We start from the raw sequence: 25,251 nt of genomic DNA, 5'->3' as shown, positions 1-25,251 counted from the left end.
AACAAATTTTGACAAGTTAGTATTTCGAACAAAAACAAATTGCCTGTGGTTTTTGTAGACGTTTGTTGTACAACAACTCGTGTCGCTACTTTATAAATTTACTTTGGACAGGGGGTTAGGCAAACTAAAAAATGTGTCAGCTGATTAAAAAACACCACCTCATGTAAATTCACCTTGTTTCGGATCAAAGGTGTAGAAGAGAGTAGTTGACAAAAATAGTAGCAAAAATGGTTTCAAAAAGGAAGAAGGATGGGAAGTTAAAAGTACTTTTTTATTAAAGTGCATTATAGATATAGGGTGTACCATATTTATGTGTTAAATCTATATAATATAGATTTTTTTTATAGAAAATTATATACAAATTATCTAAAATAGTATTAAACATTTATAGAAAATAAAAAAATCTATTATAGAAAATTAAAAAAATGTATTTCAATTCTTTCACATAACGATTCTTTATTCAATTACAAATTACATGTACATACAATAGTTTACATATTAGATTATGTTAGTAAATATCTTGGCATTAAACCACCAAATCGTCGTATAACGTTTCTAACCCATGCAAACTGTTTCCTAGTATTCGTATAGACTCCCGGAAATGCTCGACGTGCACAACCAATACCATATGATACTATACCATATTGAACACCATTGTTGGTTAAAGGACCACCAGAATCTCCCTCACATGCATCTTTAGCCGGAGAAGCAGCACATATAACTAGTCTTGTAACAGGGAATTCCCGTCTAAACTTGTTTCTGCAAGTTTTATGCGAAACTCTAGCGACTGTTACGCCTCTTAGAACATTTGATGGTTTGCTAGATGTTTCTCTCAGGGATCCCCAACCACTAACTAAATATTTTTGTGGTAGTTTAAAATTCGGGTTAGCCAAACGCACAGGTCTTATTTTAGGTGAAAATTTTAAACGTCTTTTAAGTCTTATTAAGCCAATATCATTATTAAATGTAATTAAATTGTAACCCGAATTAACTATAACATATCGAGCGTAACGCACAACACCGCCACGTTCTCGAAAACGAGATCCAGCTCTTATTTTAAACGTGCCACCACCTTTAAGGCAATGTGCTGCTGTTAGCACCCAATCAGCACTGATAATGGAACCGCCACAAATAAAAAAATTATTATTGTATATCGCAACTTGATAGGGAGCTTCAATGATATTTAACGGTCTACCACCGACAATACGATTTATGTTGCCGGTATGGTTAAAATATGTATTTGTTGAATTAATCAAATTATCGCCAAGATTTAAAATTACAGACGAATTCGAAAATTCCTGTCCATAGCATATGCTAAAAGACACACTTATTAAAGTTAGAAATCTAACCGACCACATCTTAACGATTGTGGGACTATTCAAAGAATGAAATTAAAGAATAGATTTGAAAATTTTTGTTGCTTCATTTCACCAACAGGCTTTTTTTTATTTACATATTGTAATTAATGCAAACTTTCATTTTCTTTAAATTCTACCATTGTATCGTGATAAGTGGAAACTTTTACATACATATGTACATAATTAAAATTTAAAAACATTCATATCTTAACCAATAACATGTCATGTTCTTTATATTTTTGCTAATTAGAAATGCTGTGTGAAATTTGCATAAAGTTAATGACCTTAATTTAAAACAAACTATAATATTTACAGTTAATCTTCAACTTTACCAATATTTAGCATCTGTCGAAATGTATCCTCAACTAAATGTAAAACTCTTTATATGAATTAGGTTGTTTTTAAGATTTTGAATATATTACATTTACAAACACTGTATACCTATACAAAATTTTATGATTTATTTATTATATTGGTTGTTTAACAAGCGAAATATCATCACCTAATTAAGCTTTATTAAAATATGTATTTATACTAAAGTCAACCCTATAGTATAATCAATACTAAAGTCTATTGTGAAAGTATACATATGTACATAACTTTCCCCGAAATTTTTTGATCCTTGTATTATGAAAATGGACTTAAATTTCAATATATTGAATTAGCGACAGAATAATATCAATAATATATCTTGGATCGTTTAAATACAGATTCTTGTAACAAAAATACTATTTTTAGATACTCCAAGGGGTCTATTCAATCGAAATATTAAATTTTGATTTTATATGTGGAAAAAAGAAAAAGTAGTACAAAAATTACCATTTTAATGATATTACATAAAAAAGGGTACAAATCCCAAAAAATTGTGGACCAAATGGGCCAAAAATATATATTTTCGGTTGATAGTAACCCCTTAAAACAATTTAAAGCATAAAAACCATTCGATTCTAAAATTTATGTTTCGTATAATATGATCAAATATGAAATACAGGAAAAATTCGTATACTTTTGTAAGGCAATTTTATGGACTTTTTTTAAAAAAAGCTAATTTAATTTAAGTAAATGTAAATTTTTCAAGTTTTAAAAAGCGTGATATCAAACCTAAGGACTGTCTAAACCATAAAACAAATTATTTTATTTTTTTGCACACAAAATATATTATTAAAATTAGGTTCTTTTATAGTTTACCTAAATTCGAATACTTATGAGAGACACTGTATGTATGATTTCTCTTAAATCTAAACTTATAGTTCTGCCATTTCGCACCCAAAGTTTCTTATAAGCAGCTTCCACATTTCTTTTCAAAAAGTCTAACTTAAACTTAAACTAACTTAAAAACTAGAGACGAAGGAGTTTGATATTAATATTTAGGAGGAAACAACTCTATTTAAGTATATTCTAAAGGCTAGTCTATAGTATAATTTATAGTCTAATATTGGACCGTATAATAAATAATTAATATATAAAAATTTTCTATTTACATTTCCAAATTTTGCCGATTTTTTAGTATTATGGCTGTGTGCCAAACGTTAGCAAAGTTTTATGGTAAAATAAAATTTTCTTATGGTGGTAAATACTATCACTTTTGCTGTGCCAAGCGAAATCTTTTTGGATTAGATGAAATTTTGACATTTGTTACTTCTTTAACAAGAAAATCAGCATTTATTTTAATAAATGAAAAACTTTTATTGTTTTTTATTATTAAAATGGATTTTCTACAATCACAAATGCATTATAAACTAAAATTATAAAATATTTTTTTGGATTTTCAAAATTTTCTTTTCATTTGTCAAAAATTTATGTAGCTCCATGAGCTAGTAAAATTTTATTCACCTCATATCTATCAAAAAAATACATTTTCAAACAAATTGTTACCCAGGAAGCACTAAGTAAGGTGAAATCGTTAAGGCAGTTGATTTTTATTTGTTTATTTAAAAAGTGCTTGGGTTGTGTCAAAATAAATTAATTTATGTGCTGTTTCTAGATACCGAGCGAGTAGTTTGAGCACAAATTTTACTTGTATGTTGTTATTGTAACAAAAACAAAATACAAGTAAAATTTTAACTCATACTACTCGCTCGGTATTTAAAAACAGCACTTTATTTTTAATCTAAAAAATATATATATATATTTGTGTTTTCAAAGAAAAAAAATTAAACAAGCTAAATGTAACGACGGTTTTGTAGGCAATATTGTGAAATACGCAAGAACTATTTCTTTCCGATGTTTATTATTTTTCAATTTTAGAAATTTCATTTTGACAAAACCCAACTCTAAACAAACAAAAAAATATTGTGTTTGTTGCGGTTGTTGCCTAAACGCTCTCACCTTACTTATTACATCATGATTTAGACAACAGAGTTGGATTTTGACAAGGCGAACTCACATAAGGTGGTGTCAAGATATATATATATTGTAGGCAAATATTAATATAAACAAATTAATAATATTTTATATTAACACTGTAAATATTACGTGATTAACTAAAAACATCGAATACGGATTACTTCATACAACAAAACCCACGATGAAATTACCCAGTGACAGCTAAATGTAATGTCAAATTTTTAAAATTAGTATTTTGCTACAAAGATTATTTCATAAATATCTACATATATATTTGCAAAATTTATCTACTAGATTAGAATATTTCATTCGAAACAAACATACATTTGCAAAACAAAAAACAAGTAAATTGTTTTGTTTGTTGTTTTGCCAAACTGCCACTACCTTATGTTAATTCATCTTAAAGTAAACAATAACAAACTTTGACAAACTAGACAAATTATCAGCTGTTTGAATAACACCACCTTAATTTAATTCGCCTTGGGTATAATCAAAAAAATTTTCTCATTCGGAAAAAAATAGAATTCCGTGTCACAAAGTATACAGAGATGTCACTTTTGACATTTGAAAAAGTCTAAAATCAGCTTTTGTTTGATATTGAAATTGTTTGGTGAGAAGAGGTATATAAAATACAGCTAAAAAAAATCATTGAATTCGTTTTGTGCGAAAGAGAGGAAAATAGCTTTTTGCTCGTGACGTCTCTGTATACCCTGTGTCCGTGTTTTTAGCTACGTTGTGTTATATTGAATTTCTAGAAAACATACGATTTTTATAACAAAATAGTATTAAAAATATAGAATTAAGTAAATGATAATAATTGTTCTCATAAATGTGTATTAACAAAAATAAATAAATAGAAAAGAATCTATAGTGAAATAATTGGGGAATCCCTATAAAGAAACTTTGCACAACAAATAAAAATAAAAACAAAAAGTTATAAAACAGGAAGTAAATTGTGAAAGTATCTATATATTACAACAAAAATAAAAGAATAAAGCATAATGTTAAATGGTTAGCGAATTTAAAATGGTTTTATAAAGCCTATGTACATTTATTCCCTTATTCATTAACATTTTATTTTATAAAAGATTTATAACACAAAATATCTATAGGAAATTATACTAAAAATAAAAAATCCTAATAAGAATTAAAAACCAATTACGCATTTTTGCAGTAAACATCAATTTGTTATGATTTTAGTATGTATGTATGTACATATTTGCTTATACCCTACACCGACATCACTATAGTATTACGTTAACGATAAAAAATAGTTCTATTTGAATTAGAACTTCTCCCATTCTTATTAGAAATCTCCTTTCGGATACAAGCAAACTTCATTCGCTGGAAGTGAACCAATGCTATGAAGACTGTGCCATTATAGAAATTATACAGTCTTCTCCAATGTGGTGTATAATATTGCCGCACTTGACCGGCTAAAATATCATACATGTTTTTATTTAATTTCTTTTTTACGCACATTCATTCTATTTATGTATGTACATACACACCAAGTAAAATATTATAGAGACATGAACACTTTTTTTTTGTTTTAAACAACCTGCATACATACATCCATATGTATATTGATTAATACAATTTTTAACTAAAAATTGCAAAAATAACTAATAGGTTAGATGTCGAACTTTCTGTGCACATATGTATTATTATTGTTCTGCTTTTATAAAAAATACTTTCATATGTATGTATGTATGTATAAAATTCACACATTATTAAGAATGAACTAATGATGATTTCTTATCAGTTTTTATTCTTAAGTACCTATAATATAATTGAATTAAACAATTACCAAGAAATAAAATGTTTGGAATAGTAAACAATATATACCATCTATATAGGTGCTTGTTGAAGAAAACTAATTTATGTAGTACATATCTGCATATATCGTTTACTTTTAATATGTTCACCCACTCTCGTTGCAGCTATCGATATAGATAGAAATCTCAATTTAAATTACATTTATCTATCTTTCTATCTATCTATATATCTATCTATCTATCTATCTATCTATCTATCTATCTATCTATCTATCTATCTATCTATTTATCTATATATCTATCCATCTGTCTACCTATTTACCTATATATCTATCTATATATCTATCTATCTATCTATCTATCTATCTATCTATCTATCTATCTATCTATCTATCTATCTATCTATCTATCTATCTATCTATCTATCTATCTATCTATCTATCTATCTAAGAGATGGTGCGATTTAAATATTTTTCCAATCATATTAAAAACATTTGAAAACTTCCCATTTTATCCGCATTCAAATAAATATGTATGTTTACGATAACAGTCTTTTTTCTTGATGTAGGGTACACCATATGCATGTTATTTTAATTCTAGTAAATATACTGAATCATACGTTCAAAATAATCTATTATTTGCGATTGTATCATACAATGTTTGTTGGACTTTGTTTTATTATTATTAAAATAATACATTAGGAAAAAAAACGCTCACTAGTGAATAGCATCATTAGCTATTCGAGCGTTTAATCATTGTTATATTTCATAGATTCTCAGATACGTACATGTATGTACATATGTATGTTCATACACAGAAAGTACATATGTAATTATATACAGTAGCGGATAATATAAAAGTAGTGTTACTTTTTTTCCATTACACATTCATATGTACATATATTCTGGAATAATCAGACAACATATTTCATAAAGTACGTACTCTAATTCTTTTATATTGCACATTAATATTTTTATGTACTATGTAAGTAAATTAACATTTCAATCTCATAATTCTTTTTACAGTACATATATAAAATGTAAACGTAAACTTAATTACTCATTCCATATTTATAAACATTGTTAAACTTTATAAAAAAATTAATTTAGTTTTCACTATCAGAGCTGATTTTTTAAATCTAAGCTAAACATTTCTATTCTATGTTCTCCGCCGTAGAACAATACTTCTTGTCTGTGATAGGAAATCTTAAAATCGAGATTACTATGAAATATAGAAATTAGTTTAGTATATATTACATTTAAAATTAACGTTTTAATAGTGCTGTTAGTAATGTTATGAAAGATATTGTTAATGAACATTTTATTAAATATTAGAATTATAAAACTTATCATTATTAACATTTAATTGCAAATTGAAATTATAGACTTTTAAATATAATAAATTTCAACTTGTTTATTATATTTGTAACAACTATTAAGAAACTTGTTTATTTAGTAGTGTTTTCATTAGGATGTCCATGTTTATATAAATTAATTTAGGAATGCATCGACATTTATCAAAATTTATAAGTCAGGAGATACCCGTTTCAAAATTTCAAGGCTTAACTTATAGATAAACTTAAAGTTACAATTGTGTACTTATATATATATATATTAAAAAATCTATTTTTTTCTTGATCCCTGCTAATACTGACAATTATATTACAATACACAATTCAGGATTATTTTAAAAGTTAATAAATAGTTCTAAAAACTAATAAATTTTAGTTAGTTTAACGTAGACTTTAGAAAACTATGGATCATCTATATACTGCATACGTAGATTGTAGAATTATTAAATAATCCTATTTTAAACCTATTTTTCAACTATTTGCTAAGTTAATAATTTCATTTAATTTTATCATTTTATATTTCAAAGATCTCATTCAATAACTCCAACAGACAACAGCAACAAAACAGTTTTAACTTAAAAAAATAATTCACAAATTCATCTTCCAAACAAAATCTAAACATCATAACAAAACATTTAAAGGCAAATAAATTTACAATACAATCTTCAATAAATCAAGAAAACTAACCAGAAACGCTGTAAAATGTCATGGATGAGTTTTGGAATGCTTGCATCTGGCTATGGTATTAATAACTCATTTTATTTTCACAAAATTAATTATTGTAATACTTATAATGTTAATAACATTTTTTGTTTGGTTTATTTTTATAATTTCATAAAAAAATAAAGAAAAACTTTGGCTTATTTACTCTCATCTATGTTTAACTTTATTAGCTATATTTTGTAAAAAAGTAATTATTTGTTAAAAAAAAATTAATTTCAATTTATTTATTTAGCCTTACAACGTTTATTGGGCGCTGATGCTCCGCCTAATAAGGTATTGGAAATAAAAAGTGAATCTCTGGGCATGCTACAGGTACTAGCACGTGATGAGGCCATGGTTATGTATGCACCACCTTTTAATTCAAATGATAAGAAATGTTATGAAATAGTTTTACAACGTCATCATACGGATTCGAATACTACTTCGTTTAGTTTATTTCGTTCACCCTCACAACAAGAGACTGAAGATAAATTTAATTGCTTCTTGCATCGTTTGCCTCTATTCGTTAGCATAGTCAAAGAGGTAAGTACTAATTGTACTAATAAACACAATAAATATTTATTGATTTTTCTTTGTATTTATATATTATAGTTCTATAACGTTAATGGTTTACAAAAACTAAGCGATACTTTATCAGAAAATCCTTCTTGGTCTATAACACATTTAGTGGCCTACTTTAATCTTGTCGACTATATTAGCAATCCAAAAGTTTTACAATTTATAGATTATGCCGATCATGTTAACTATATGTCACCGTTTCAGGTATTTTTATACAAAATATTCTTAAATTGTATTTAAAATTGTATTTTTTGGTAATCTTTTGCAGCTTGCCATTAAGTGCGGAAATATTGAAATGGTCAAGGCTCTGTTGCCACTTTGTAAAATGGAACATTTAGACAATAACAGTAATTCAGTGTTTCACTATGCTGCCAGTACTAATAAAGAAATATTAAATGTAAATATAGAGGAAAATTTTCATTTAAAGTTTATTTGCAAAATTAGCTTATGTTTCGTTTAGATATTTTAGTAAATTAAACAATTTTGAAATAAATGTAAAAAAACTCGGCGTTTTCTTTCATCATTCTTAATAACATTTTTAATATTCTTTTTACCTTCTTTTAGCTTCTTATTGATAAAAGTACAGTTAATTTAAATCATTGTAATTCAGATGGTTATACTCCCTTACATTTAGCTTGTCTCTCCGATAAACCGGAGTGTGTTAAGACACTCCTTATAGCCGGTGCAGATGTTAATATTGAGGCTAAAAATATAAGTAAACTTTACAAGACAACGACACCAACCTCAGTTGCTGAATTTCTTAAACAGAATAATGCAAATAAACTGTACACTCAGGATATGAAATTTGGCGGTACTCCTTTGCATTGGTGTTCTTCGCGTGAAACTCTAAATGCTCTCATAATGCAGGGCTGTAATGTTAATGCTACAAATTTTGATGGTCGTACGGCCTTACACGTTATGGTGGCACGTAATCGTTTCGAATGTGTTGTCACTCTAATAGCACATGATGCTGATGTTGATGTGGTCGATAAGGATGGTAATACCCCATTACACATAGCAATTGAAAAGAAATTGGTATCGATAGTGCAGTGTTTGGTGGTATTTGGTTGCGACATAAATATGAAAAATAAAAATGGTCAAACTCCACGTCATATGGTGGGTAATGATGCTAATGGCAGCAAAGAAGATGAAATACTATATATTTTACATTCTGTTGGAGCGAGACGGTAATAGATTAAATTTATAGTGTTAAAATGAAAATTGATGTTTTGTATTTGTAGTTGCTCTGCTGATAAAACCAAATGTCCTCCCGGTTGCAATGCCAAGGGTAACTATAATGGCATACCTCCAGAAGCGCCAGAGGCTCCAGAAACTCGTGAACATATAGAAAATATGTTGGCATCTACTAGTCGCCAGACAGCTATGGGTTTTCTCAATTCAGCTGCTAATAGTATGCTAAATGAAATGAAGGAAAAAGAGTATGTTTTCTGTGAAGAATTTTAACATAAAGAATTATAATTTTTTTTGTTTATTTTGATTAGACCTCCAGTTGTGGTCAACACTGAAAAAGTAGAGAAAGGTCAGAGTATAATGGATGCTCTATTGGGAATGTTTACTACCAAAGTTAATGCTGAATCTAAAAGAGGTAATAGAATTTATGATTTAAAATAAGAAAACTCTTTCTTAGCCTAACATTTGCTATTTCATTTAGAGTCTCCCACTAATAGTGAGGCTAGCTTAAATTCCATTGAAGCTGAAGATGCAGTAGCCTCTAAAGCAGCTTCCGATCCTGCTATGTCTCCCTCACTCTCGAATCCTTCTTTAAACTCGGGCTCGTCACAAAAAGGTGATAAACCCTATGGCCGCGGACGTTTGCTTTGCTTAGATGGCGGTGGTATACGCGGTTTACTTTTAGTGCAAATGCTTTTAGAAATCGAAAAACTCTCCCAAACACCCATTGTTCATATGTTTGATTGGATAGCCGGTACCAGTACAGGTGGTATACTGGCATTAGGTCTGGGCTGTGGTAAGACAATGCGACAATGCATGGGTCTCTATTTACGCATGAAAGAGCAATGTTTCGTTGGTTCACGTCCATATCCCAGTGATACCTTTGAGGCTATACTCAAAGATAATTTGGGTGAATTTACCGTTATGACCGATATTAAACATCCTAAAGTAATGGTGACCGGTGTTATGGCCGATCGTAAACCCGTGGATTTACATTTATTCCGTAATTATACAAGTGCTAGTGATATTTTGGGTATTATTACGCCGATAAGTAAGTAAGCTTAAATGATTTTATAAAGAGTTAGGTGGTAATTGATCTATATAAAATATACAATTTAACTCTTTATAAAATTATTTTAATGTATATCAATTTTATTTATGAAAAACTTTTTTCTTTAAGCCAATCGTCGTGTTCCACCACCCGATCCCAAAGACCAGCTAGTTTGGCGTGCAGCCCGCGCCACTGGTGCAGCTCCTTCCTATTTCAGGTTTGTTGTTTGATTTTTTTAATACTTCTTTTTTAAATCTCATTTCTTTTCTTTACTTAGAGCCTTTGGCCGATTTTTAGATGGCGGCTTAATTGCCAATAATCCAACTTTAGATGCCATGACAGAAATTCATGAATATAATATGGCTTTACGTAGCGTAGGACGTGAGAGTGAAGCTGTACCCGTTAGTTTTTTTTCCTAAAACTTATTTGAATTGTTGTTGAAATATTTGTTTATTTAATTACAGATTTCTGTTGTAGTTTCCTTGGGTACTGGACAAATTCCTGTTACCGAACTAAAAGATATTGATGTTTTTCGCCCTGAAAGTATCTGGGATACAGCTAAATTGGCTTATGGCATCTCAACAATTGGTAAGTTTTCATAGAATGTAAATTATTAAAAGTAATTGATTTTAATTTATAATTTATTTTCATGTTTCTCTATAATTATAAAGGTAATTTGCTTGTTGATCAAGCAACAGCTTCAGATGGTAGAGTTGTTGATCGCGCTCGTGCTTGGTGTAGTACAATTGGCATTCCTTATTATAGGTAAATATTTTCATCTGTAATGATTTGTGTTTATTGTGTTTTATATGTTTTTATTTATAAATATATTTGAGTTTAAATTTAATTTAAATGTATTTTAATTTTTCATAATTTATTTATTAATTTATTGATTATTTGATATTTTTTAAATGGGGACTCAAACATAAGATTTAATTCTAATATTAAGGAAGTTATAGTGCTGCAATTGACCTAATGCTCATTTAATTAATATCCTTTCTTTTCAGATTTAATCCACAACTTTCCGAAGATATTGCGATGGATGAAAAGAACGATCAAAAATTAATAAATATGTTATGGTGTGCCAAAGCTTATATGTATGCAAATCGCAACAAAGTCATAGAAATGGTTAATTTCTTAAAATAGCATATAAGACGAATTTAGACCGCCAATATAGAAAAGTTAAAGAAAAAGAAATATTTCAACATAAAATTGATAATTTATTGGCCACTTTTCTCAAAATATTATTATTGGCACATTTACTTATACTTACATTCAAATACCTACTAGGTTAATTCTTTAAATATTGGTGTTAAAAAAACAAACAAAATTTCCGGGCGGTCTAAATTATTTAAATTCCTTATTTTATTATTGAATTATTGTTTTTATTATTTCCATCCAATTACCTACATACTACGTTTTTTACACATTCGCATATGATATTTAAACAATATTAAATTCAATGATTATATACTATAATGTAATTTGGTTATAAATATATTTATTAATTTATATAAGTCGATTCGATTATAATAAAAAAGTTTAACCTTGAATTAGCCCTCATACCTATAAACAAGTGGATTTTTTTTATTTTCTTATTTATTTGATTTGCCGAAATAAGTCTAAATTCCGTTAACGTTATATTTTACCGTTTCGAAAAGTTGATAATGCCGTTTTCGAAAATTCAATTGACACGATGGCAATTTTGTATACAAAAGGTTAAAAGTAACAAGTAAGAGTGTTATATTCGGCTATGCCGAATCTTATATACCCACCATCAAACCTCGTTTGACTCGAATGAAACTTACTTATGTCGAATTTTATCTATAAGTGTTAAAGTAATTTTCTGAAGGGAACCTTATAAAGGGGGAAAGGGTCAATTAAGGGTCGATCCTCATACAATTTGGTAGACAGAATTTGGTTCGTATTAAATTTATTTGTGTGGAATTTCATCGCTACGTAATTTTAAGTCATTAATGAGCGTTGCAGTCATTTTCTTATATGGGGTCAATCATAAACCGATCCTCATAAAATTTTTTAGATAGATATTAACTCGTATGAAACTTACTTATGTCAAATTTCATCTTTATACTAGTATTTTTAAACCAGTAATGAGTGTTAAAGTCATTTTCTGAAGGGGACCTTAAATGGGGGTAGGATCAATTAAAGACCGATCCTCATAAAAATTTGCATAGTGATTTTGGATAAGAAACTAACAGATTAAACAATATACTTTAATCTAGAAAATGGACTATCCTAACGAATTCAAAACATTCTTGTCTTTAAACTCTAAATAGACTAGTCTGTTTAATTAAAAATGTGATTAGTCTATAAACTAATTATCTAAAAAAGTCTGTAGACTAGTCCACAACCTGTACTTTTTGAACGTTGTGACAGAAGGAGCATTTTAGATTATTATTTCAATCAGAAGATACATATGTATATTAAAAATTTGCACCTAATGGATCATTGTACTATTTAAAAAATCGAATTGTACCAAAAAAGTACAATTATACCAACCCTGGTATGTATTTATGAAAACTAACAGTATAATTATAATACAACTGCTGACGACAAGCGAATGGCGACAGAAAACATTATAAACACAAACGATTTAAAGCTAGTAGTTGTAGTGTCCATTGTAATTATAATTAAAAATAATATGGCTGCTCTTTGTTTATGTTTGTTATTCTTGTTGTATACATTTGTTTCGCATCTATAGTGAAGCAGACGCAGACAGAGGAATACACAACAGAGACATCGGCGTCTTTGAAGTGTTTTAGTAAAACATTTTCAAAAATAACTTAAGTAAAAAAAGTATACAGAAAATAAAGAAATTAAAACTTTGAATAAAAAATCTTAATTCTAACAATTGTATGTTCAGAATACTATAATGTCGGGGACGATACTAGAGAATCTAAGTGGACGTAAGTTATCCATATTGGTGGCATTATTGTTGCTTTGTCAAGTGGCTTGCTTCTTGTTGGGTGGTCTTTTTGCACCAGTACCGGCCGGTCATCAGAACATTTTGGGCATGGTGTGTCGTGATCAGAAGGAACGCCAAAATGACACTACATTCTGGTTGTATTCTCGTGGTGACGGACAATGTTCTTCGATATCGCAGGAAGAAATCGAAAATCATGATACTAAAATGGCCAATGGAATAGTGTATTTATTCCAAATGCCCTTGCCAAGAGATGGTAAGCAGCTGGATTATTCGAGGTGGCAGCAAAATTTAATTGGTGTTCTACAAGTGGATTTGGCATATGTTTCGGATGGTAGCCTCATGGAACCACCTAAGGATCTCCAGCTAACCATTGATACGCGTTTAGCATACCGCAATAAGGAAGACGCAGCCAGTGATTGGAAATTATATGCTCACTCTATAGAACAGCGTTATCTAGACTGTCATCCAGTGCATAAAAGTCAACAAGAGACTTTGTATTCCTGTGAAATGATTCCACTATTCGAATTGGGTTCTCTGCACCACGACTACTATTTGCTGAACTTGCGTTTTCCCATAGATACCGATATGAAGATGAATTTGAAAATTGGCCACATGCATGACTTAACCCTAACGGCCATTTATCAAAATGGTGGTTTTACAAAGGTGTGGTTATCGTTGAAAACCATTCTTTTTCCCTTCATTGTTGCCATTATGATTTGGTTCTGGCGCCGTGTTCACATACTTCAACGTTCGCCGGCTCTTTTAGAATATATGCTAATATATTTAGGTGGTGCTTTGACGTTTTTAAATCTTCCTCTAGAATTTCTATCATTAAGCCTAGAAATGCCCTATATGCTTTTGTTAAGCGATATCCGTCAGGGTATATTCTACGCCATGTTATTGTCTTTTTGGTTGGTCTTCGCCGGAGAGCATATGTTGATACAGGAGTCGCCCCAAAAGAATTCCATACGTTCACGCTACTGGAAACATTTGTCGGCCGTTGTTGTGGGCTGTTTGTCATTGTTTATCTTTGACATATGTGAGAGGGGTGTTCAATTGCGCAATCCTTTCTATTCGATATGGACAACACCGCTCGGCGCAAAGGTTGCCTTAAGTTTTATCATATTGGCGGGCATTTCGGCAGGTGTTTACTTTCTTTTTCTGTGCTTTATGGTGTTTAAAGTATTTCGGAATATTGGTGCCAAACGAACTTCCCTGCCTTCTATGTCGCAAGCCAGGCGTTTGCATTACGAAGGTAAATGGTTTTTGAAGATTAGTTAATAATTTTTTAATAATTTACTTATTTATGCATTAAATTTTAGGTTTGATTTATCGCTTCAAGTTTCTAATGTTGGCCACATTATTGTGTGCTGCTCTCACTGTTGTCGGTTTCATAATGGGTCAAGTCGCTGAAGGCCACTGGAAATGGGATGAGGATATTGAAATTCAATTAACTTCAGCCTTCCTCACCGGTGTCTATGGTATGTGGAATATCTACATATTTGCTTTACTCATCTTATATGCTCCCAGTCACAAACAGTGGCCTTGTGCCAATTCTAATGAAACTTCACAGTCGAACGAAAATATTGTAGCGGCTGCCGCTAATGAAGAAATTGAATTTAATAACTTACCTTCAGATTCAAATCCCAGTGAAATTTCATCTCTCACATCATTTACACGTAAAGTAGCTTTTGAATAAATATAAAAATGCTTTTTGTATGTCTTCTTAAAATGAAATTATTAATTAAAATATTAAAAGTAATTATGATATTTAAAATAAGTTTTCTAAGTACTTATAAAGCTATAGTATTGTTTATTTATTAAAAAAATCCGAAAATATTTAAACAATTATTTGTAGGCGTACTTTTAAAGAATAGTTTTAAGTTTTAAAGATCGCCCTAAAGGAAGAATCTGATAAGTATTGAAAAATTCACATGACTTTCAAAACTTATCTATAATTTTTTTCTTTAAGGAACAAAATTTCATTATAAAATATATGTTTTAATATTCTTTTAATATATAATAATCAGTATTAAAAAGTTTATATTTATTATAGAATATAATTCTAAACAATTATTCGTATTTTTAAATATAAATAGCAATAACGTTAATTTTAATATGACAACTTTTTTTTAATAACGTCTAATGTAGTATTCAAATAAAATATTAAAAAAATTGATTTTATATAGTTTGTATCATGTAATAAAAACAAAAGCTAGAATCGGTAGTATCATGGTTTGGTCTTTCCACTTATTGAAAAACTAATATTGTATTAGCTCCTGAAACATTTGTACAGAATATTGATTAAAAAAGAATAAATTTCATTTAAACTCTTCCCAGCCAATACAAACAACTCTTTCCACTTCCAAATATTGCTTGAGTTGGCTACACACTATGATATTCAGTAAAACGACATGTCAAAATTTCCAAATACATAAAATTAAAAATATAGTGTAAATACAAAATGTAAAACTTACTAAAAATACGGATGGAAAATTTCCAAAACGATCGGAAAAATAGAGATAAATTTAAAATAAAAACAGACCAAATGAAAATTTAAGTTTTTACTTTGAATTTTTCAAAATTGAAGTTTCATATTATTCCAAATCTAATAGTGTAAAAACAAAATATATTTTTAATTTGATTTTTTTGATAATCATACTAATTTTCATTTTATTTTGGGAGCTTTTAAAGTATTTTCAAGATTTTATTAAAATTTTTTAAACTTTAAAAATAACTGTTTATAACATATATATTTCTTTCAGTGTATTATAAATATATTTATAAATCTATTATTATAATAATCACCCTGTCTGACATATTTGTTTTTTCCTTTGTTTGTTTTCATCCCTTCGTTCTTTATTATTATTGTTCGGTGTGTTCGCGGAATACTTATTATATATTTTCTGACATTCTCTTTTCGTGTTATTGAATAAATAGAAACAAGGAAACGAAGACGAGAAAAAAACACAAAATACACAAAACAAATTTTTTCTTCTACCATAATACCATCCATTCATTGTGAAAAGTTTGATAATCGTGTGTAAAAAAATAAGAATTAAAACTGAAAATAAATTTAATAAAAGAAATAACTAGATCTAACGCTAATTTAGTCGTGAATAACATTTAAGCTAAAGTGTGAAAAATATTTTAGACGCCAAAATTAAGGGCTATAGAAATCCAGCACAACCTCTCGTCGACGAAGCCGAGGAGGTGGAGACTGAGCACGCCACAATGGCTGCAAATGATTCAGGTGTGGACACCAGCAACGATAGCAATGACGGCGTGACCGCTAGCATAATGATTACACCGCCACCGCCAATAATGCCGCCCACACCAACATCGTCACCTAATACCCACGAGTGGCCTACCATTAATCCGAACGCATTCCATCTCAACTCGGATGAGCATTTTGCGCTACCTACCTTACCGCCACTGCCATTGAACTCTTCGTCGCAGTCGTCATCGGACTTTATGTCTAGCATCATCCATCCTAGTACCCTGCCCTCTAGCAGTCACAACTTCAAAATGCGTCCCCGTACGTGCATAAAGAGTAGGTTGCGTTTTAGTTACAACAACATTTTTGCCGAATCGACGGGACGGAAACTGCGCTATGCGGCCTCAACAAACAACATCGAGTTGTTGACTCGAGTCTTGGAGTCCGGTGCAGATCCTAATGCCTCGGACGAGTATAAAAGAAGCCCGCTGCATTTAGCTGCCTGCCGTGGTTACATACAAATCGTTCAACAATTGCTTAAATTCGGAGCAAATCCAAATGTAGTTGATTCCTTGGGCAATACACCACTGCATTTGGCCGTCATCTCGGCCAGCTCTAACAATTTCAATGTTGTGGTGCGCGTCCTCCTGCAGGGCGGTGCCAGTGTTCATATGTTTGACCGCAGTGGCAAATCGCCACTGGAACTTGCCGAAGCTAAACTACGTTTACTCCGTACCAGATACGAGAATCCTACACCAGAGACCAGTAAAATTCTTGAGGACATGTGTATGCTAACTGCCCTAATACTACGATACATGGTTAAACAACAGCGTGAACTCGAAGACCTCTCCAATTTGGAGAAGCGCTTACAAAATCTTAGTACCCGCGATGATCAGGAACAGGTTGTCTCACAGACCGCTGACGAGTTGTTAGCCAGCATTGAAGGTCTGTCGATTAACAAGTAAAAGCGCTGTAGAGAAATAGAAAATCGGTCAGCGAAAGAACCACACTGTTAATTTTTATTCAAAACAAAATGTGTATTGTCGTAAGTATTGAAAAAAGTACAAAGTTTTAAAACTAAAGACTGATATTAGTAGATAGATAGATAGATAGATAGATAGATAGATAGATAGATAGATAGATAGATAGATAGATAGATAGATAGATAGATAGATAGATAGATAGATAGATAGATAGATAGATAGATAGATAGATCGATAGATAGATAGATAGGTATGTAGATAGATAGGTAGATAGATAGATAGATAGATAGATAGATAGATAGATAGATAGATAGATAGATAGATAGATAGATAGATAGATAGATAGATAGATAGATAGATACATACATATACTGTTTTTCGATAAGATTTCTTTTCAGTTGTTAAATTTAAAAAAAAATATCCTTAAATTATATCTAGATTACCATTAACAAAATAGTTTAAATTTAATATATTTCTATTTACTTTCTAGGTTATATTTTCGTTTCCTAATTTGGCTGCCGTGTGTTTGTATCGTTTGCATGAAAGCATACACCAAGGATTGTACAAAAGAAAAGATTGAAATATTATATATATAAAGATGTATATACATAATATCTAAGTATACACATACATGTACAACTTTTCATTGCAATTTTTTTTTCAAAACAGACGATATTTTCTACTCTTAAGATATTTTAATTTTTTTATGATTACTATTATATATAAAAATAATATGATTACATATTAAACTTCTTTGTAGTTTTTAAGCTTACAAATGTTCGACATATAACAAACCATAACAAATCTAAATCATAGAATCATATACAAATTAAATAAAGAAATGAACACTTTTTTGTTACAAACATTTTCAAATTTCAAAATGATATTGGTATTTGCCACATAATCTTGTTTAAGTTTTAAAAAGTAAATTAAGATTAAGGAGAACAAATACAAATGCAAATATCCATTGAAAACAAATTAAAAAAAATATATATACATAGATGTTATCTATACACTACAAAATTAACTATTAAATAAGTTTTAATATAAAACTAAAAAATATATACTAACATATAACACATAAAGTGAAGTATAAAGAGTAAAGCAAATTAACAATAAATAAAATCCTCCAAAAATTTAAATGTTTATTTACTTCTTATGTATACATATGTTAAATAATTGTTTATACAATCAATCAGCAATTCAAACAATCGATTTAATATTTTATTATTATTATTGTATGTTTTCTTTTGATTTATTTAATTTCAAATTTAAATTTATTAGTATTTTGTGCAGTAGTTACTTTAAAAAAAAAAACACAATACAATATACAATTGCATGATAACTAACATCAAAATGCAGAGAAACGTTAAAAAAATAGTACATACATTGGCATATATAGCACATATATATAAACGACATTTTAAAAGTAATAATTAATCAGATGGACAAACAAAATGTATTTATAGTTTTTGGCTTTATTGCAGTGAAATTGTATACATTTCATTAAATCTTAATCGATTGTCACACATACCTGTAATGAGGCCAATTACATTAGTACAACCAACAATCCAATGATGAAATGTTGAAACTAAATATGAAATAAAATTCTAGATATTTATTAAAATGTAAAAACGAAATTTATTAAATACGTGTCTATGATTATGAATTTACTTAAACGAGAAAAATGTGTAAAACATTTTTCATCGATTCAATTTAATAAATCGAAAAATATTTCAATCTATTGAGTGTGAAAAATAAAGGCATTAGCCATTATATTATAAAAGATTTTTTTTACTTTGTTTTATTCTGGATACAAGATTAATAGATAGAATTGCAATGAGGAGAACACAAAGAGAGACATTTAAAAGTAATCTATAAGAAAATAATATTTTCCGAAATTTAAAAAAAGATAGTTTTTCGAAATTAATTCATAAAAGAGAGAACTTTTCGAAATTTTTCTATATAAAAAAGATAATGGGTCGATTATGTATTTATGTTGCCACCTTAGTTGCGTTGCCAGTTGCCAAAATGATGTGGATTCTAGACGCTTTTTAAGCAATAGTTTGAAAATTTTATAAATAATGATAATGTCAGTTGCCAAAATGATGTAGATTCTAGACGCTTTTTAAGCAATAGTTTGAAAATTTTATAAATAATGAATGCCACCTTAGTTGCTTTGCCAGTTGCCAAAATGATGTGGATTCTAGCAAGCAATAGTTTGAAAATTTTATAAATAAGGAATGTTTTGTTCAATAATAATCTTCATCCAATTAGTTTTTGGTTGACGCAACTGAAGTTCGGGTGCCATACATAATCGATCCATAATTTTCAAAATTTGTATATAAAAAAGAAATTTTTGAACATTTTTTTGTAATAAAAGCAATTTTTCTAAAAAAAGGAAAGGAAATTTTCGAAAATTTTCCAAATACTTTCTACAAAAATAAAAAATTTTCAAGAAAACAGAAAATAGATTTTTTTTTGCGATTTTACTATGATAAGGAAAATTTCTCGAAAACTTACTATAAAAAGAAACAATTTCGAAAACTTTTTATATAAAGAAACAATTTTGATTTTTTTTATAAAAAAGATAACTTTTTTTTAAATGTTTTATAAAAAGTGTATTTTTTAAAAAGTTCATAAGTATAAACAAGAATATTTATAAAATATATATGAAAAATAGATATTTTCGAAAAATTTCTATAAAAAGACAAACTTAATTTGTTTATAAAAATTTTCTGAAAAAAAGATACATTTTTAAAAATTGTTTATATAAAAAAGTTGTCTATTAGTAGAGAATAATAAAAAAACATTTTTGTTAATAAAAGAATAACTTTTCTTAAAGAAAAAGTTATCGAATTATTTTTATTAAGTTTTTGAAAATTTTTCTTTAATTTTCTTTAGAAAATTATCTAAATTTTAATGTTATCGAAAACTATTAAACATTTTTAAAAAGAATTTTCTATTTTTAACACATCCCTATTTTGAATTTCGATTACGTTTTTGCATTCAATTATGCAGTGATCGAAAATTAGTATTCTACTAAATTTCGAATCGAAATGCAGAATATCAAAGTTACCAAACGGAGAAAATTTGTTTTTGAATCGAAATGCAGATAGATTAATCTTTTAAAATATCTTTTTACAAAACTTTTAAAATTTTTTCAAATATTAACAATAATTGAAGAATTTTAAACAATTTAAAAAATAATTGAAAAATTTTAAACAACATAATATATAAAAATAATATTAAAATATGTATTAATACAATGTATGTAAAATAGCCGTTTCATTTTACTTTACATTTAACACCTGCAGATTTAAAATAAACTAAAAAAATATTTGCTATTAAACAGCTGTTTTAAAAGTGTTTTTTTAATTATTATCAGTTCATTTACTAGTACCGACAAAAAAGATAATGGCGATCATTTTGAATTTTCTTTATACAAATTATTATTTTTTTTTGCAAAAGAGTTCCCTTCTACTGAATCATTACTCAAGTACACGTCATGCATTACAAAGAATATACAAATAAGAATTTGTTTTTATAAAGTAAAAGTAGAATGCATATTTTTAATGAGAACAACAAATTTTGTATCTTATCTGAGTTGATGTTGGTAGAAATAAACAAATATATATATATTTTTTTAACAAACAAATCAAATACCGATTAGTCTTTGCAAGTATGTATTTTAATTTCAATACTCTACATTTTTTTTCAGTTTTCTTTTTTATCTTTCTAATTCTTGTCGTATACGGATAATTTTTATTTTTTAAGCATTTTCAAAATTTCCCGTAAAATGTCAACAATAGAAATACACACGATTGAAGGCAATTGGACCGTAAATATATAAACAATGAATGAAATTTCGAATAGTTATTAATTAATATATTGCAGGATTTACCACTCCATCAAGTTCTGTATGAATGGATTGTGAAAAATATGAGTATACCCAGCGACATGAGTACCATTGTGGCTTATATTGCTCTGTTTTTAATAGGCTGGTATTCAATTGTTTGGGTGACACGTTTTATTATGACTATTATATGGCCATTGTTTTTAATAGCATCGGCAATTGTAAGTATTACAAAAAAAAAGAAATAAAACTAAAAAGAATTTTTATATTAAGAGAATTTTCAAAAAATTTCCCAAAAGGTTTTCATTTTTATACCCTACACCACTATAGTGGGGAGGGTATTATACGTTTGTGCTGATCTTTGTAACACACCAAAATATTGGTCCAATACCCACCTTAAAGTATACCGATCGATTCAGAATAATTTTTTGAGTCGATTAAGACATGTCCGTCCGTCTATCCGGCTGGCTGTCCATGTAAACCTTGTGCGCAAGGTACAGGCCGTAATTTTCAAGATAATTTGATAAAATTTTGACCAAGCATGTATTTTGGCACAGGGACAAAGAAAATGGTTGACATCGGTCCATTAATTCACCTAGCCCCCATACAACCGTACCTCCCGATTTAAGTTTTTTATGCCATAATTACGTCAAATATACTATTATCTCTCTAAAAATTGGAACAAATAAGTTTTATATTAGTATAAATGACACTGCAGATTTTCGTAATGATCGGCCTTTATTTGACCCTAGCCCCCATACGAATCCCCCCTCAAAAAATGTCTTAAACGTCTAAAATTGACTTGCAACCATTTATATCGCATTGAAGCTCAAAAAAACAAACTGTTATTTAAAATTATACCCTTTTTCCAAATTTAATGAGGGTCGACCCATGTTTGACCTATATTTTCTTTATAAAGCCTCATTTAGAAAATTTAGTTTTTTATCCATAAATTGCATAAATGCTTTGGAATTAAGGTGAAATTCTATATAAAAGTTTCTTTATGAAATATACAAATTTTAAAAATATACTCATGGTGTAGGGTATTATATGGTCGGCCATGTCCGACTATACTTTCCTACTTGTTCAAAAATGTTTTATAAAAAAATATTTTTTAAAAGTTTTCTATAAAAAAAACTTTAAAAAAGTATTTTATGAAAATTGTTTATAAATTTAAGAAAATTCAATTTATCAGTTTTTTTTTTTATAAAATAGAAATTTTTTAAAAAATTTTCTCTCAAAAAGGAGATATTTTTAATTTTTTTTTTAATTTCTAAAAAAGAGGATTTTTTAAATTTTTAATAAAATTTTTGAAACATTTTTAAAAAATTGTCTATTAAAAAGAAATTTGTTTATAAATTTGGAAGATTTTCAATAAAAAACATAATTTTAAAGTGAATTATTTGAAAATTTTCTTTTAAAAAACAGATTAAACTGAAAATCTTTCGAAATAATTTTATAAAACAGTATACATATTCGAAAATTTTTCTTTTTGAAAATGTTTTATAACAAAAAAAATTTTAAATTTTAATAAATAAAGAGTTTTTTTCGAATATGTTCTTTACAAAAATATGATTTAAAAAAAAAAAAACTTAAATAAGGTAATTCTCTTTAAAAGAAAATATAAAATTATTAGATTTTTATTTAAATAGAGAACTTTTTTAAAATTTCCTTTAAAATAATTTTTAATACACTTTCTTAAAGAAAAATAATATTTCAAACAATTTCTTTAAAAATAGAGATTTTTTTAAGAAAACATAATTATTCAAAAGTTTTCTTAAAAATGTATTTTTTTGGAAAATTTCAAGTTTTTGATTAAGGAAGGATTTTTTTAAAAAATTTTATTAATTTAAAAAAAACATAAAAAAAGAAAAATTTTCAAAATATAAAAAAAATTATTAAAAATTTAAATTAAAAAATTTTTGTTTTCGAATCTTGAAATATGAATTATTTTTAGATGCAATGTTTTCAAAAATTGTTTTGTTTTTTTTTTTAGATAGTCTTTCGTATTTTACAATTTTATGAACCCGAGGACATAGCGGACATGGTTTTCAAATCTCTAACAATTGTGGCGGACACTTTAGTAAGAGCGAGATTCATTTATTATTACACCCTTCACCAAAGTGTTCGAATATATAAAAACTTACAAGATTGCATTCTAATATTTTACTATTTCCTATTTGGCGAGGAAGAATCAAAAGAATCATCCAAAGAAGAAAATATTGAAGAATTTTTTATTCCCGAAGAAACTTTTCATATAAATTAAAACGCTCAGAATTTAATGCAACACTTTGCTGGTGAAGGGGGTATAAAATAAATTATCTGGGTCTTTTTTAATAATTTTTATTTTTATATTCGTTTTATATTACAGGTCTTAATTTTGGGAAAAGTTTTAGAGTTTTGTTTAAAAATATTCGAATAGTGTTACTTTCCTCATGGAAATACAACTCTATGAAAGAAAATGCTCCAAAAGAAAAACTCAATAATTTAAATTGTCAAAAATAAAAATTGAAATTAATTATTATTATTATTGTAAATAAATTTAAAGTTATTTTGTAAAATTTAAATATTGATTTGAAAATTTAAAGTAAATTTTTTGCAAATATATAAATGTAGACAATGCCCGTTGCAGTGCGTTTAGTTGAGGTGTTGACCTTAATAACATTGCTTGGAATTTTAACTGGAATCTCAATATTTGTTGTATTGGCCCAACGGGCATCGTTTGTGTTATTAATGCTTATAACAGTACGTTTGGATTTTAAGAGAGTTTGGAATTGCTTAATACTTTTTTCTAAAAAAAATAAAGTTTTTTCCGATTTTAATAAAGTTTACGTCTAGAGAGATAGGTGTTTTGAGTAATCATACATATGTATTTAAATGATTTAAAAACAAGGACCTATTCGGTGTGCTTTATTTTAAAGACCTGCGAACCAGCCTCGTGCTATGAAAACTGACACAACACTCGTAGAAACGTTTGAGATTTAAGAAATTGTGGAGTAACTTAATACTGACTTCTAAAAAAAAATATCCGAGCAGCACTAATTTGAAGCTGCGTACCATCCTCCTCTTATGAAAACTGCACAACACTACTTCTCTAGATATGTGAACTTTAATTTTAATCGAATATCAACTTTTGATATATATTTTTAAATTTGAAAGTATTTAATATTTATGATCGATTTACAGTCGTAACTACTTAATATATGGATTATTTTCTTTTTTATACCTTTAGCCAATAACCTATATTTTACATGGTATTTTATATGTTGCGGAGAAGATCTTAGTTACAACGTTAACAGGTTTATTGGGTGTAACTAACAGTGTTAGTGATAATATGAACTAAATTATAATATTTTTAAATTTTCACTTGTTTGATTTATAAATTTATGTATAATGTTATAAAAAAAATTTTATTAAAAAATAATAATAAAAATATATAGTATTTTATAAAGTAATTTTATTACACTTTTTTCCCACTATTAGACATTACAGAAACAATTCTATTATATAAAACGATTGTTGTTCAAAACTTTCATCTTCATAATTGATTGTGAAGAATCTATAGTAGTTTCGTAGAACAGTTCTGAAGCCAATTATAAAATCAATGATTTTCTCTTGATATCGTCATTTTCTGAAATCTTATTGGATCGTAGAACTATGGATATAACGAATGATATAATGGCCCTTTCGTTAAATCTAAAAACTCGTTATATCGGAAATTTTTTTCTATTTCGTAATACTTAGCTATATAAAAAACATGATTTTGATTATTTTTTCATCTTGTTCGTTATATTGAGGGACAAGAAGGCGAAGTGCTTTACGGAGGTAATTTTTTAATCACAAGTTGAACTGATGCTGCGACGTTGCTTAACTTGCGAGATGCAAAAACATC

The 25,251-nt window shown here is 28.1% G+C and overlaps 5 protein-coding genes across 6 annotated transcripts; 4 read left to right on the top strand and 1 right to left on the bottom strand.

Moving 5' to 3' along the window:
• Positions 1–444: 444 nt before the first annotated feature.
• Positions 445–1,367, bottom strand: LOC111675117 (trypsin alpha-like). Its single transcript, XM_023435851.2, has one exon. The coding sequence runs from the start codon at positions 1,356–1,358 to the stop codon at positions 504–506; it is 855 nt and encodes a 284-aa protein (XP_023291619.2). The 5' UTR covers positions 1,359–1,367; the 3' UTR covers positions 445–503.
• A 3,028-nt stretch (positions 1,368–4,395) lies between these two features.
• On the top strand, positions 4,396–11,909 carry LOC111675088 (85/88 kDa calcium-independent phospholipase A2). 2 transcript variants are annotated; one of them, XM_023435815.2, is made up of 14 exons: positions 4,396–4,715; positions 7,361–7,575; positions 7,789–8,078; positions 8,148–8,318; positions 8,383–8,511; positions 8,679–9,301; positions 9,356–9,553; positions 9,617–9,720; positions 9,787–10,356; positions 10,486–10,573; positions 10,634–10,757; positions 10,821–10,944; positions 11,028–11,121; positions 11,364–11,909. In XM_023435815.2, exons 2-14 carry the CDS (start codon positions 7,536–7,538, stop codon positions 11,500–11,502), a joined length of 2,694 nt encoding a protein of 897 aa, XP_023291583.1. In that variant the 5' UTR covers positions 4,396–4,715; positions 7,361–7,535; the 3' UTR covers positions 11,503–11,909. The 2 variants fall into 2 exon arrangements, with proteins under 2 accessions (XP_023291583.1, XP_023291585.1); XM_023435817.2 differs by lacking the exon at positions 7,361–7,575 and having other exon boundaries at positions 4,397–4,715.
• Positions 11,910–13,055: 1,146 nt separating this feature from the next.
• On the top strand, positions 13,056–15,364 carry LOC111675102 (protein wntless). The gene is made up of 2 exons (XM_023435834.2): positions 13,056–14,558; positions 14,626–15,364. The coding sequence occupies exons 1-2, from the start codon at positions 13,250–13,252 to the stop codon at positions 15,000–15,002; spliced, it is 1,686 nt and encodes a 561-aa protein (XP_023291602.1). The 5' UTR covers positions 13,056–13,249; the 3' UTR covers positions 15,003–15,364.
• An 877-nt stretch (positions 15,365–16,241) lies between these two features.
• Positions 16,242–19,289, top strand: LOC111675101 (ankyrin repeat domain-containing protein 54). The gene is made up of 2 exons (XM_023435833.2): positions 16,242–17,565; positions 17,994–19,289. The coding sequence occupies exon 1, from the start codon at positions 16,538–16,540 to the stop codon at positions 17,483–17,485; it is 948 nt and encodes a 315-aa protein (XP_023291601.1). The 5' UTR covers positions 16,242–16,537; the 3' UTR covers positions 17,486–17,565; positions 17,994–19,289.
• A 1,681-nt stretch (positions 19,290–20,970) lies between these two features.
• On the top strand, positions 20,971–23,926 carry LOC111675119. The gene is made up of 5 exons (XM_046951691.1): positions 20,971–21,185; positions 21,281–21,344; positions 21,401–21,580; positions 23,356–23,442; positions 23,731–23,926. The coding sequence occupies exons 2-5, from the start codon at positions 21,303–21,305 to the stop codon at positions 23,779–23,781; spliced, it is 360 nt and encodes a 119-aa protein (XP_046807647.1). The 5' UTR covers positions 20,971–21,185; positions 21,281–21,302; the 3' UTR covers positions 23,782–23,926.
• Positions 23,927–25,251: the final 1,325 nt, after the last annotated feature.

The sequence above is a fragment of the Lucilia cuprina genome, chromosome 5, assembly GCF_022045245.1.
Source record: "Lucilia cuprina isolate Lc7/37 chromosome 5, ASM2204524v1, whole genome shotgun sequence".
NCBI lineage: Eukaryota > Metazoa > Arthropoda > Insecta > Diptera > Calliphoridae > Lucilia > Lucilia cuprina.
This window is presented reverse-complemented; position numbering and strand designations above follow the sequence as displayed.

Bases quoted from the DNA above. Each gene is read 5' to 3' on its own strand.
- LOC111675088 (XM_023435815.2), top strand. From the start codon at position 7,536: ATGTCATGGATGAGTTTTGGAATGCTTGCATCTGGCTATG. The intron at 8,319-8,382 runs GTATTTTTATAC...AATCTTTTGCAG, and splicing joins ACTATATGTCACCGTTTCAG to CTTGCCATTAAGTGCGGAAA. The intron at 9,554-9,616 runs GTATGTTTTCTG...TATTTTGATTAG, and splicing joins AATGAAATGAAGGAAAAAGA to ACCTCCAGTTGTGGTCAACA.
- LOC111675101 (XM_023435833.2), top strand. From the start codon at position 16,538: ATGGCTGCAAATGATTCAGGTGTGGACACCAGCAACGATAGCAATGAC.
- LOC111675117 (XM_023435851.2), bottom strand. From the start codon at position 1,358: ATGTGGTCGGTTAGATTTCTAACTTTAATAAGTGTGTCTTTTAGCATA.
- LOC111675102 (XM_023435834.2), top strand. From the start codon at position 13,250: ATGTCGGGGACGATACTAGAGAATCTAAGTGGACGTAAGTTATCCATA. The intron at 14,559-14,625 runs GTAAATGGTTTT...ATTAAATTTTAG, and splicing joins CAGGCGTTTGCATTACGAAG to GTTTGATTTATCGCTTCAAG.
- LOC111675119 (XM_046951691.1), top strand. From the start codon at position 21,303: ATGTCAACAATAGAAATACACACGATTGAAGGCAATTGGACC. The intron at 21,345-21,400 runs GTAAATATATAA...AATATATTGCAG, and splicing joins CGATTGAAGGCAATTGGACC to GATTTACCACTCCATCAAGT. The intron at 21,581-23,355 runs GTAAGTATTACA...TTTTTTTTTTAG, and splicing joins TTTTAATAGCATCGGCAATT to ATAGTCTTTCGTATTTTACA.